Below are 14,891 nucleotides of genomic sequence, written 5' to 3' on the forward strand. Positions count from 1 at the left end.
ACTATATTACTGCAAAAGTTTACCGACAATAGAGTGTACACGTGATCGGGTTTTTGCATATGCGAGAAGGTATAATGATGATGGTAAAGGAATGAGAGAGAATGTAACGATGAGAGAGATGGAGAAAATAACATATGGTAAGAGAAAGGATGAGTTAGAAAGGAAAGAAAAGAACGATGAAAAAGTTGGAGAGAAAAAATGAAGAGGTAAACGGGATGGGTAATGAAAAGGAGATAGAAAGACAAATGAAAAAAGACAGATAGATTGACTGATAGACAGATACACAAACAGATAGCGAAATAATAAATGTACTATATATGTATGTGCGAATGAGGAAGAGGAAAAAAAAATGATATGGAAGAAACTATTGCAAGAAGTGGATTGGCTGTGTCATAAAGAGAAGGAGGTATAATGACTGTTGATAGTGACAAAAAATAGATAACGGAAGACTATGTAAGAGTGTGTTTGAGAGGGGCGAGATGAGAAGGGAGGAAGGAGAGAGAAGGGAATGAGACGCAAAAGAAGATAAGACAAGTGAAGAGAAAGAAAGAAACAGAGAACAAAGAAAACGAGAAAAAATAAAAAAGCAAGATAAAAGAAAGGGCGAAAGAAAGAAACGAACGAAAGAACGAAAAGATAATATGAAGTAAAGGGCGAGAGAAAGAGAAACCGAGAAATACAGAACAAGAGGAAGCGAGGCAGAAGACAAAAAAAAAGTAAACAAATAAAAAAGCAAGATAAAGGAAAGGGCCATTAAACAAGAAAGAAACGAACAAAAGAACTAAAAGAAAATATGATGCAAGAGAGAAAGAGAAACCGAGAAATACAGAACCAGAGGAAGCGAGGCAGAAAAGACAAAAAAAAGTAAACAAATTAAAAAGCAAGATAAAGGAAAGGGCCATTAAACAAGAAAGAAACGAAGGAAAGAACGAAAAGAAAATATGATTAAAGTAAAAAGCGAGAGAAAGAGAAACCGAGAAATACAGAAACAGAGGAAGCGAGGCAGAAAAGACACACACACAAAAAAGAGCAAGATAAATAAGGAAAGGGCCGTTGAGCATTCTTTTCGATGCTGAGCAATGACATATGACGCTTCGGACCAGAGAGTTATGGAAAGGAGAAGTTTCGGCATTCACGATTCAGTGCGTTTCGTCGCCACCATAAATAAGCGCGAACGTGCAAAGTACAGCCATGCCTCAAAAGTTCGTCTGCAATTATAGCGATAACGTTTCTTTTTTCTTTTCTTTTTTCTGCCGCTGTTTGTTGATATTTACTTTTGGACGTTAATCACACAGGCAAACGCGCACTCGCATACATACATACACACACGGAATTAATATATATACGCACACAAATATATTAACTTTTTTTTTTACTATTTGATGTTTTATCTCTCTCTCTCTCTCTCTCTCTCATCCGCCTGGGAGATGGATTTGGGAAACGCATTTTTATTGGTCTTTTGCAAAAATAATAATAAAAAATAATAAAAAAATACTGACGTATTATTTTCTCTTTAAAGGTGTATTTCCTCTTCCTCTTGCTCTACTGTGAAATGTGTGTGTTTGTATTTATGTGTGTGGGGGCGGGAAGATGGAGGGGCTCGTGTGTGTGTGTGTGTGTGTGTGTGTGTGTGTGTGTGTGTGTGTGTGTGTGTGTGTGTGTGTGTGTGTGTGTGTGTGTGTGTGTGTGTGTGTGTGTGTGTGTGTGTGTGTGTGTGTGTGTGTGTGTGTGTGTGTGTGTGTGCGTCCTCGTCTCCGCACCAGCTCACCACTTCCCTTTTTTATCCCCATTAATTCCGTCTCTTGCATACTTTATAGATAAATGGAGAGGATACTCACTTCCGAGACCCATTTGGCGGAGGAGCGCAAACATGTAGATCTGAGCAGTCCGAAGTAGACACTCAGGCTCGCTATTAAACAAAGACCGTATCAACATGCATTACTCCTGCATATTTTAAGCGCTCAGACACGACGGAATATTAACAAGGAAGAAGGAAAATGGTGCAGGCAGAGATATGTGTGGGGGGAGGGGGTTGTGTGTGCGGGGTGGTGGGTGTGTCGGTGTCTGTGTGTGTGTTTGTGGGGGGGGGGGGGGTGAATGTGAGTGTGAGAGTGCGTTAGATTGAACATACAGATAGGTAGATAGATAGACTGAAAGAGATACATATATAGAGATAGATAGGTATAGATAAATAGAGAGGGAGAATTTGAACAGAAGTGGTAACTGTCTCACTAATATACCTGCCAGCTGTTTACTTAGTTCAGGGTTTTCCAGCGTAAGATTATAATGAATTTGCCCGGGAATCGCTTTCATCCCCGGCCGTACATTTGAAATAGTTCCTTTTAATATGGGATGGTAAAGGGATGGGGTCCGTGCGTTCCCCATTACCCTCCGTGCGTAAAGATCTAAACGACGTATGTTATTAAATGTTTATGGGTAGTACACTAGATTTTGCTTATATAAATATCTGAAGTATAAATATGTCTTATCACTATATATGAGGTGGGTACAAACGGAACAGGGGTCGATACTTGGAAAACCTAATAAAGAGAAGGAGTTATGGAAAATATGTAGACGATAAATGACACTCCAGTTTACATGTTCATTCCCTGGAAATACTGACATTATACAAATAACTCGTTTGCAAGTAAAGCTTATTATAATCATTCACGCGTGTTGTGTTATGTTTAAGGTCATTGGTTTTGGATATTTCTCAACAGGAATGATAACACTAAAAGACTTCAATTTTTCAAGGGCTTTAAATAACTGATGATTATATTACTATCAGATTCCAGTATATCGTATGCTTAAGAAAACAGATTAAAATATATGACCCCAGGTTATCATAAGCTTAATAGAATAGATAAAAATACTATAAGATTCTAGTTTATCACAAGCTTAAAATCACAGATGAAACTACTATAAAATACCAGTATATCGTATGCTTAAGAAAACATGAAAATTCTAAGACTCCATTTTACCACAAGCTCGAGAAAACAGAAGAAAATGCCATAAATTCCAGTGTATCAAAACCTCTCGATAACAGATGACAATACTATCAGATTCCAGGTCATCAGAAGCTTAAAATACCAATAGAAGTTTACATGTCTGAAGAGTCCAATCGCCTGCACTGTAAATATCAACACTTGCTTCGGTCGAGTGCGGCGGGGAGCAAATCGAAGCTAACTCACGGCAAGACGGGCGGGACTCGGAAGCAAGGCCAGTTAGCAGGAATGGAATGGCGCGGCGGCGAGGGCGAAGGGCACTTGGAGCTACGAAATTCACGCCACTTCATTATTTCGAATTACCGCAAAAAATATCGCTTGATTTTCCTTTATTTGCATATTCGTAGTTTGTTTGGGTTCGACGACGAGTCTCAAGATTGCATGAGAAGAGGGTCGTAACGAAGTGAATGAATGTTTATATAATTCGTTTTGAGTGTTTTTGAGGGATAGTATTTTCGTTTTCTTTACTTTTTTTTTTTTTGGGGGGGGGCTATGTATTTTTTTCTTGGTTTCTTTTTCCTGCTTCTTATTTTTCCTCGTATAGTTTCAGGGTTATCATTATTTTTACATATTTTTTACTGTTACTTCGTATATTCGTGTTTTCACTTTCTTTAGCTTTCTTCGTCCAACCATTTCCCATTTTCTTCCTGCACTATTTTTCCTGATTTTCCGTGTGGCACCGTTTCCCTTTCTTCTCCGTCTCTGTCTCACTCTCAGTATTTCCTTTGTTCAAAACGCAAATTTCGTGTTTTTCTTTGGCACATGTTCCCTTTCTTTAGCTTTCTTTGTTCAGCTATTTCCCATTTTCTTCACGCACCAATCTTCCATTTTCTTTGTGTGTCTCCATGTCGCTTTGTTCCCCGTCTCTCTCTCATTCTCTCACTCTCTCAGCATTTCCTTTGTTCTAAACGCTAATGAATGAGTACCAACGACTTATTAATCTCCCTAAGCTTGTCACATCTATCCTCCACCTGACACTTACGTCATTACCGATGCATGGCGTTATTAATATCTATAATTAATTTTGTTTGCATGGCCACGGATACGGAGGGTCAGCTAAGGTATATATGCGTACATCAGGTGAGGGAGCCAACGAGATTATTTCAATTCGACGTGTTCGGTGTACCCGTTTAAATCAATATTACATTTATCATTACCGAAAATTAATCTCGTTCTGTCACATACGCGTGTAGAGAGGGAAGGCGGGTATTGCGTCCGTCAGGCACAAAAGAAGATCACTTATATCAATGCAAGAGTTATTAACGGGAGGCAATTTTATTCAATATTAGGTATGATATCTATAATTTTGTTTGGCATATAAGAGAGGAGGAAGGTTATGTATTAAGTGTTGAAGAGGATTTTTTTTTTTTTTCAGTGCCTGTCAGATGCGAAAGAATATCAAGTTATTTCAATGCAAGAGTAATCAACGGGAGGCAATTTTATTCAGTATTAGGTATGATAACTATAATTTTGTTCGGCATGTGTGGGAGGAAGGTTATGCATTAAGAGTTGAAGAGGAGGATTTTTTTCTTCAGTGCCTGTCAGATGCGAGAGAAGATCAGGTTATTTCAGTGCGGAGTTATCAATGGGAACTGATTTCATTCAATATTGGGTGTGATAATAGCTATGATTTTGTTTGGGATATTAAAAGGATACATCATAAGGAAGACGACGAGGGTTATTTCAAGTGTCCATCAGGTGCAAAAGAAGGACCGGTTATTTCAATACAGAGTTAACAACGGGAACCAATTTCATCCAGTATTGGGTGTGAAGATAACTGTAATTTTGTTTGGAGCACGCTGGTAGGATATACATCGAGGGGAAGGTATGTATCAAGTGCTGAAGACGATGAGAGCTGATTGAGTGTCCACCAAGCGCGAAAGATCAGGTCATTTCAATTCAGATTTATCAACGGGAATCAATTTCATTCGGTATTATAATGGTATGGGGGGCAAATCTCGATGCGCAGACTGGCGCAATAATCACCCGCGCAAACTACCGAGTATGGATGAGGTGTTGAAGACAAGGGTTATTTCAGTTCAATGCTTCCAGTGTGTCCGTGCAATTCAATATCACATAAAATCATAACTATTGCTAATTCCCTTTGTTATGGGCACGTGTATACAGAGGACAAACCAGAGTATATAGCGAGTGTGCGAGTGTGAAAGAAATTTAGATTATTTTATATCAATATTTCCAAAGCAATCCCATTGAATTAAATATCACGTTTATTAATACTTGAAATGGATTTAATTTTACCATTTGCACTTATACACATAGAAAGGATAAGAAAATAAATCGGGTTTTGGGAATAAAAAATGGAAATTCGAGGATTTCAATTCAATGTTTACGAGCGCGCCCATTTAATTCAATACTACGTCCATAAATAAACATTCCGTCGATGGTATTGGAATCTTTTATGACGGCTGGAAATGACTGGGCCGTAACCGTGTTGACCTTACGCTTGATTAACGCAACTGCTCGCTTTCAGTCCTGAGCCAAGCGAATGGGAATCACTGAGGACGCTTAGAGGGCGCTATATTTTATCGTGAATATAAAAAAAAAGGTATACATAGTGTGTGTGTGTGTGTGTGTGTGTGTGTGTGTGTGTGTGTGTGTGTGTGTGTGTGTGTGTGTGTGTGTGTGTGTGTGTTTGCATATTAAAAACATATACATGCCTATATAAACATGCCTTGATATATACACTGATATATAGATAGGATGCAAATGGAAATAAACAGATAGGTAGAGAGATAAAGATGAAGGAAAATAAAGTGTGAAGACAACAAATACAAGTTTCCAACACGTTACCTCTCAGCCGATGGCCCGGATCCTTCCACGCTCCTTACCTAAAAAAAAAAAAGCAAAGAAAAACATTATAACTAAGAACGGAGACCAGTGTTTCCCCACTACCACACCTACATTAAAATAACACAAACAAAACAGGTACAATTAACACCACACAAAAACATATATAGGAAAACAATACAGAAAGACGTAGGAGCAGTGATTAGCGGTCTTTTTTGTCTTCATTTTTTTGCCCTTGAACTGCTTCCTTTGTCGTAAAAAATAATAATAATAATAATAATAATAATAATAATAATAATAATAATAATAATAATAATAATAATAATAATAATAATAATAACAATAATAATACCTCATCTACCAGAGAAATATATAAGAAGAAAATACAGTAAGGCGACAAGAACATTACCACAACTACCAAACCAATACATAGGAACACAAAAACAGTAAGAAAACAAGATGCATGTACCTCCTCATCCACTACACACACAAACACATAAGAAAACTATACAGCCGTAGGTGAGACAAAAAATGCCCATTCCGGCGGCGGCAGCTTCGTCGTTAACCTTAATACGAGCACGCGATACCAATCCACTGATTGCTGGATAATGGTGCGCCGCGAGATACAGTGAGAAGGAGTGTTAATGGTGCGAGGCGCGAGGAGAAAGTCTTGTGAGATGTGTGCGAGAGACAGAAGGCGAGAAGCAAAGAAAGAAGATGTAAGTGTCGAGAAAGAGAGGTTATGAAGGAGAGACCAAAAAGGAAAGAGGTGAGGGATGGGAGAAAAGGTGGAAGGCGAGAAATATAGGAATAAGAAATAAGAGACGAGGAGAAGATATGAAGGAAGAAGTAAGTTAAAGGAGACGAGAAACCAAGAGAAATGAGGCGAGATGCGGGTGAGGAGATGCTAAGAAATAAAGCGTGAGAGGTAGGGGATCAGAAACCAAGAAGATAAACGAGTTCTAAGAGAGGCTGAGAAGGAAGAAGAAGTGGGTGATAGAAGATGAAAAACCATGAAGAAACAAATGATACGTGAACGAAGAGAGACTGAGAAGGAGGAAGAAGTAAAAGGTACAATCAAGAGACCAAGAAATAAGAAGCGAGGGAGGGACGACTAATGATTTAGGAGAAAGAAATGAGACGTTGGTGAGAAACGGCCAAAAAAGAAAGAGCTATGAGGTGGAAGAGGAGAAACTTAGGAGGAAAAAGGGAGAAAGGCAGCCAAGTAAGAGCTGATAAGCGGACGAGAAGAAAATAAAGGGAAGAAGTGAAAGGTGAAAGGAAAAATGAAAACCCAAGAAGAAAGAGGCATAAGGTAAAAGAGAAGCTAAGAAGTAAGTAAAAACAGGGATAAAAGAGACTTAGAACGAAAGAGGTTTAAAGAAGGAAGCTAAGGAAGAAGGACCCCTGATGAAACCACAGTGCGAGGCGGGAAAAGAGAGAAGAGGAGAGACGGCTGAGGCAGAAGGAAAGTTTAAAAGGAAGAAGAGATATAGTAAGACGGAGTGGCGAAGCGGGTTGAGAGAGGGCGAGGCTAGGAGAGGAGAGCAGAGGGCGAAGGTGGGCGAAGGCAGTCTAAGGAAAGTTAAAGGGAGTGGAGCTGTCAGAGAGGAAGGATGGACTGAATAATTTCTCGTACGGCAGCCATAGTACAGTGAAGAAGGGGAAAGGTGAGAATTATATAGAAGCAGACATGGTTAGTGTTTGTAAATGGAGCTAATGGAAGAAGGGAAAGAGTACGTGATAATGGTAAAGAAAAACATTGGAGAAAAACGTAGATTTAAATGGTTAGGGTAGGGCGGGGAAAGGAGAGGCAGGGTTAAGCGGGGCGAGGTAGATAGGACAGAGTAAGAAAGAGAGGGACAGGACAGGGCAAAGCGGGCAAGGGGAGGAAAGGAACAGAGTTGGACAGGGTAGGACAGGGAAGGACAGGGGCAAGGTAGAGCGAAACGGAGTGGGACAGGGATAGTGTATGGAGATCAAGGAGGAAATAAGAAAAAACAGGATAAAGAAAAACAAAAGAAAAATAAGAAAATAAGAAAATAATAAGAAAAAAACAGAACAAAGGAAAACGAGAAGAAAAAATAAAAGAAAAGAAGAAAAGAAGAAATAAGAAAAAAACTGGATAAAGGAAAACAAGAGAATTAAAGAGGATGTTGACAATTAAAAATAAAGAAACACTCGTAATAATAATAATAACAATCCCTACAATCCCTAAAGAAACATCCCCTTTAAAATACAACAAAAAAGGAACGCTACTCACTTCGAAATAAATAAAGATACTCTCCCTCTCTATATAAAAATAAAACAAAAAGAAGCATTCCATTAAAAAAATAACGAGTGCAACACAGAATTTTAACAAGCAACACATAAGAACAAAACACATTATCCTTCAAACTGCTCAACCAACACTCGCACCAACAACAACAAGCGCCCACAACACAAGACCCAACACAAACTAACCTAACCTAACCTAACCCAACCCAACTCAGAACCCAACACAACCACATTACCCAACACACCACAACGTAACTTACCCTAACCCAACCCAACTCGGAACCCAACACAACCTCATTACCCAACACACCACAACGTAGCCTAACCTAACCCAACTAACCCAACCCAACCCCATTACCCAACACAACACTAACCCAAAGCTCGACCCAACCCAACCCAAAACCAAACAAACACAACCTCGTAACCCAAAACTCAACAACATCACCAATCTACCAACCCAGCCAGCCTCACCACACCACAAACCAACTACCCACAACCAAAGCCCAACACAACGCAACCCAAAACCCAACACCACCAACCCAACAAGCCTCACCTCACCACACTACACCGCGCCACACAACACCAACCACTCCGTCCAGGGGGCATAAGGCCAACTTTACGACGTGCTACCCGGAACACGCACTAATTTTTTTCATATATAACGCGCGGGGGCCGGAGCAGCAGCAGGGCCATGAACCAACGCTATGGCTCAGTTACGCAGCGGGAGCTCGACGCGGGGTCATATTTCACAGTTTAGAGAGGTCGGCTCCGGCGGGGCAGTTAGTGTTAGTGCTAATAGGGCCGCGTCAAGCCCTCGGCGGGGACTGGCATAAACATTGACGGATGACCGGACGAATGAGTGACGTGTTTTTTGGTGCGGGAGGGTGGGAGGGAGGTGTGTGTGGGGATGAGAGGGGGCAAGTGTGTGTGTGTGTGTGTGTGTGTGTGTGTGTGTGTGTGTGTGTGAACGTAAACCAAGTGAAAGCAGTAACCAACTCTATCTTTCCACGCCGTGAAATATTATGACAGCGGGTAGGTTAGGGTAGGGCGGGATAGTGTGCGACAGGGTAAGTAAGATAGAGAGTAACAGGGCAGGGCTAGGAGAGGCAGGGTACAGCGGGGCGGAATAGGGTGCGACAGAGTACTGTAGAGAGTAACAGGGCAGGGTTAAGTGGGGCGTGGAAGGGTGGGACAGAGTGGGGCAGGGAAGGAAAGGAAAGGACAGAGACAGGGTAAGGTGGAGCAGAGTAAGACAGGGAGGGATACGACAGAGTAAAGCGTGGCAGGGTTTGGTGCGACAGAGTGGGACAGGGTCGGTAAGGGAGGGACAGGGCAGAGGCGGTGGCCGAATAATGAAAAACGCGCGTCTGTCCATTACGTAATTAAAGTTCGATGGAAACTGCGGCGATGTACAGTAAGCAGCAAACATACAACGAGTGGCCGCCGGGATAATTGGAACACGGGCACGCACATTCCACCCTGAGGGACTCCACCACTACCAACACCACCACTTCATCACCATCCCCTTTCGTAACCCCCTCACTACCATAACCACCTGCACCGCCATATTTAAGTACACCACGCCACCACACCACTCCTTACTATAAACCCAACACCTTGCCAACTACTAACACCACCAGCAGCCCAGCACCTTCTCCTACCCAGCACACCAATATCTACAGAAGGAAGGACACGCACACTACAGAAGAGTCTTACAAGGAGAGTCAGATACAGCATAGCGACATTCCTGGTCCCTTACATCCAAAAAGCAGGACGAAAACAAATATATTCTGCATTAAATAAAATAAATGAGGCAAAAACGCAATGACAATGTATCCAAAAGACGAATGTGGGATTTTTGTTCTTGGTTTTGCCTTTGAGCTGCTTCCTTAACTATAAAAAAAGGCGACTTAGAAATGAGAACACTAGACTGTCCATAGGAAAAGCGATTACCAAGGCGATATCTCAAAAATTTAAAGGCTATATCAAACACCACCAACACCACAAAGAAATGAGTAAATTAATCGATAAGAACTTAACGAAAATATATCCAAAAGAAGAAAGCAATATTAGAAAACTGGAACGTCCATAGGAAGTGAATACCAAGGTGATATGTCGAAAAATATGAAGTCTATATCCACACCACAACCACCGCCGCCACCACCACCGCCAGCAGCAGCAGCAAAGCGAAGCGAACCCAACGGAACCCATTCTAATAAATTCATTATATTATTACGCCGTGCCTGTCGCCATAAATTAGAAAGCCCGCGCCGCGCATGTCTGGATATTATGAAGTTGTGTTCCATTAGTGTAAGTCTCCCTCTCTCTCTCTCTCTTGGTACGTGTTGCTAGTTTTGTTTATTTTATTATAATGAACAAACATATCCTGAAATAAATAAGATAAATAGAAGAAGTTAATGACCATATATTCTCCCTCTCTCTTGGCCAGTGTTGCTATTTTTATTTATTTTATTATAATGAACATATATATTCTGAATTAATAAGAGAAATAAAAGAACTTAATGACCGTACACCCAAGAGAGGAAGTAAGAAATAAGATCAGAACGCCCATAGGAGGCTCCAGTGCTTTTGTATATGGTATTTTGTTTGTTTTATTCGTGTGTTAGTTTTTGGGAGGGAGATAATCATGACAGCACCAACAAATGCACTTACGTAAATGGCACTGCTCGAATATGCTTGGTAATAACACACACACACACACACACACACACACACACACACACACACACACAAGCAGGCAAGCAAACATAACACACTCGACATCATAAAGAAAAGATACAAAACCAGAGATATTTAAAGACTGTTGACCCCCCCAAAAAAAACAAAAAAAAAAGAAAGCAAGAATGAAGGCCTAAAAAGAGGAGCTATATGTGCTTCATGAATAAAAGAAGTCCAATTAGTGTTTAAGGAGCATAAAAACAGCCATAGAAGTGATTAAACTAGAAATAAAAGCCATATAATTGTTTTGGAAATAAAGAAAAGCCATATACGTGTTTTAGGAATAAAGAAAACGAAAAAACAAATTCACGGTAGAGAAAAAAAATAAAAATTCCCTTCCCACTCCATCATAAATCACACACAGCAGCAGCGGCGGGGACGGCGGCACCAGCGAACAGGAGTGAGGTAGTGAGGGAAACAAGTGTACTACCACGTCGGTTGATTCATGAAGGAAAAAAAAAGAGGAAAAATGTTTGGAGGGAAAATCACTTAAAGAAATTGCGAGCGCTTGGGTCATTACGCGCCTAATTACGATAATGGAGAGGGTGGGGCCGCGGGGTGGGCTGGGGGCGAGAGAGAGAGAGAGAGAGAGAGAGAGAGAGAGAGAGAGAGAGAGAGAGAGAGAGAGAGAGAGAGAGAATGATATATTTCACTAAAAAGACGCAGAAAAGTCACGTAAAAAAATAAAAAAGACAATAAAATAAACACAGGCAACAGAATAAATCAGATTAGCAAAGAAAATAAATACAAATACCAAGACAAAAAAAAAACAGAAACAAAACAAAAAAAAAGAGAAAATAGACGAGTAATATTAAGAATCGGAAACAAAAAAACAATAAAATTAACGAATAAACAGAGCGAATGGTAAACTGGGACATAAAGAAAGCAATATAACAACGAGGCAATATAAAGGTGGAAATAAGAACCCTGAGATATATAGAAAACACAAAAAGAAAATAATAAGGAAAATTAGATGAAAAGTAAGAGGATCATAAGGAACGCAAAGTCACAGAAGCTTGAGACGAATTTCCAGGCAACGGCATTCCTTTCCTCTCTCTCGCTCTCTCTCGTACTCTCTCTTTGTGTCCTAAGTAACCCAATATCGCCTTCCTTTTCATCATTCTCTCTCTCTCTCTCTCTCTCTCTCTCTCTCTCTCTCTCTCTCTCTCTCTCTTCTCTTCCCTCCTCTTCCTCTCTCTTCCCTTCTCTTCCTCTCTCTTCCCTTCTCTTCCTCTCTCTTCCCTTCTCTTCCTCTCTCATCTCTTCCCTTCTCTCGTTTCCTCCCTTTTCCTCCTCTTTTCCCTCACTTTCTTATCCTCCCTTTCCCTCTCTCCCTCAATCCTTTTCTCCCTCTCTTTTACTCTCTCCATCCCTCTTACTATCTCTCCTTACTTTCCCTTTCTCTCGCTCTCTCTGCCCAGGTGTCCACATAATCACAGGTAGAAAGAAGATCGAATCCCTTTATCTCTACCTTTCCCCCTTGCACCTGGCCGCTAGGATCATTATCACATGCAATCACGGAAAGGTACAGCTGATATGGGTCTAAATCCTCAGCCCGCGGTGAAGGGAAGGGAAGCCGTGATAGGGTAGTAAAGGGAAGGGAAGGAAAGGGAAGGAGAGAGACAGAGGGGAAGGGAGAGGCCACGTGTTAAAGCTTGGAGATGGGGAACACAGATAGGGGAAAGTAAAGAAGGTGAAAGAGAGAGAAAGAAGGAATATGGAAGCCGTGATAGTAAAGGGAAGGGAAGAGAAGGGAAGGAGAGACACACAGAAAAGGGGAGAGGGCACGTGTTAAGGCTTGGATTAAAGGGAACATAGATAGCGGAAAGGTGAAGAAGGTGAAAGAAGGAATATGGAAGCCGTGATAGTAAAGGGAAGGGAAGAGAAGGGAAGGAGAGAGACACAAAGAAGGGGAGAGGCCACGTGTTAAGGCAAGGATAGAAAGGGGACATAAACAGGGGACAGGTGAAGAGGGTGCAAAAGATAGGTGAATAGGTGACAGTCAAGGGAACGCAAAGAAAGGGAAGAGACGGGAGAGCCACGTGCAAGGCCATAGGATCAGGGTGAAGGCGAGGGCAAGTCCGGGAAGGGTGACTAAAAAAAATGGGTGTGGGAAAGCTGCCTGAGGGTGAGAGAGAGGGGAGTAAAGAAGGGTCAGAAAGCGGGGAAAAAAAAAAAAGAGGGGAAAGACAAGGTGTAAAGCGCGAGGTACAAAGCAAGACCCCTAGGAAAGAGGATGTACAGTACGTGTATTTAAGAGTATGGCAAGGTGGATAAAAGGGATATTAGGGTAAGAGTTAAGCAGAGGAAAGATATAGAAGAGAATAAACAAACATAGCAGTAAAACGTGTGAAATATGGTGAAAAAAAGCGAAAACAGGAAAAAGAAAAGCCGGAAAGAGGCAGTTTAAGAGGCCATAGAGGGGTGAAGCAAGGCAGATGAGAGGATACAAGAGTGAGTTAAATTCAGGAATGAAATACGAGAAAATAAACGAATATAAGAGTATAGGAAGTGCAGAATAAGCAGCAGGGACAGAGTGAAAGACCAAGGAAAGAAGATATATGAGGGTAAAACAAGGTAGATGAAAGAGTATAAGAGCATGATAGTTAACAAGGAGATAAATAAAGGAAAACAGGCGAACATAACGAGTATAAAGCGTGTAGAATAATCCAGTTCGAGAGAGTGAAAAGCCAATGGAGCAAAATACAGTAGGTGGGTAATACAAAAGATAAAAAAACGAACATATGAGCAGAAACTGAGTAGAATAAGCCGGTTGGACTCCATAAGGGCGGCTCCTGATTCCTTTACGCCACATATCCTCCCTATTCAAGAGCTTGTGTAACCCATCATTCAAGGCATCGATCGTACTGGCACTCACATGACGGCCAGGACGGTTCCACTCGCCCGCCAATTGATTGCAGCCGCCAGTCCTTGCCTACGTCTTTCATAAATCTTGCCACGCTTAAGCCCTTTGCACGAAGAGGTAGAGAGGTAGAAGAAGTAATAAAGAAGGGTGTGAATAGCTGTCTTTTTAGGATGTCTCCTTTTCTCCAGCTAAGACGGTTCCACTCACCCACCAATTGATTTCAGGCGCCAGTTCTTGCCTATATCTTTAATAAATCTGAATTATTGCCACGCTTGAACCCATTATGACTAAAGTAAGGGGATGGGGGAGCGTGCATGATAGTAGAGATAATATAGAAGGCTATGCAGACGGGTGCAATATATTATTCAAGTTTTACTTCTCTCTCCATTGCTTTATCTAGGACTAAGTGAGCTAAGACAGGCGTAATAGAGTAAACGCAATGACGAGTATGAATGGGTAGCTATATATTGAAAGCAAGAGTTCAGATGATATAGAAAGGTGTGTAAGGAGGTGTGTATAAATATGATGTCCCTTCCTTATTTTCCTCATATGCAGAAGTAAAGAAGAATGATGACGGTGAAGAAGAGGGAATAATGATTTAAATATATATTGTGGGTTGAGTGTAAGGACAGAAGGAAGAGGCGAGACATAGTTGGTAAAGGTGTGTAAAAAAGTGTAAGGATGATGTCTCTCCCTTCTCCCTTTAAATATATAGTGTGGGTTGAGTGTAAGGACAGAAGGAAGAGGCGAGACATAGTTGGTAAAGGTGTGTAAAAAAGTGTAAGGATGATGTCTCTCCCTTCTCCCTTTAAATATATATTGTGGGTTGAGTGTAAGGACAGAAGGAAGAGGCGAGACATAGTTGGTAAAGGTGTGTAAAAAAGTGTAAGGATGATGTATCTCCCTTCTGTCTCTCTCCTATGCATAGATAAATACTTGACACGAAGGTAACCACGAAGATAGAAAGATATACATAAGCTGAGTTGAGAATAGGGACAGAGGAGGAGTTGATACAGGTAGCAAATAAAGGTGTGGCAAGGTGTGTTACTATAGCGTCCCTTTCCCTTTTCAGGTGTAGCCGCCAGCATGACCCTCCAGCACGCCGCTCACCTGGTGCTACTCGCCCACCTCCTCACCTGCCCAGGTAAGCTAATACAAGGTGACTGACTGACTGATTAACTGACGTATGGATCGAT

At 41.2% G+C, this 14,891-nt stretch overlaps 1 protein-coding gene across 6 annotated transcripts in view; it reads left to right on the top strand.

Moving 5' to 3' along the window:
* Positions 1-14,891, top strand: part of LOC127002421 (zwei Ig domain protein zig-8-like) — a 107,688-nt gene that overhangs the window by 43,142 nt on the left and 49,655 nt on the right. For all 6 annotated transcript variants that reach the window (XM_050868451.1, XM_050868521.1, XM_050868384.1 and 3 more), the window contains exon 2: positions 14,768-14,839. In XM_050868451.1, coding sequence (XP_050724408.1) covers positions 14,782-14,839 — 58 coding nt within the window. In that variant the 5' untranslated portion in view covers positions 14,768-14,781. The remainder of the gene's footprint in view (positions 1-14,767; positions 14,840-14,891) is intronic.

The sequence above is a fragment of the Eriocheir sinensis genome, chromosome 1 (genome assembly GCF_024679095.1).
Source record: "Eriocheir sinensis breed Jianghai 21 chromosome 1, ASM2467909v1, whole genome shotgun sequence".
In the NCBI taxonomy this organism is placed as follows: Eukaryota; Metazoa; Arthropoda; class Malacostraca; order Decapoda; family Varunidae; genus Eriocheir; species Eriocheir sinensis.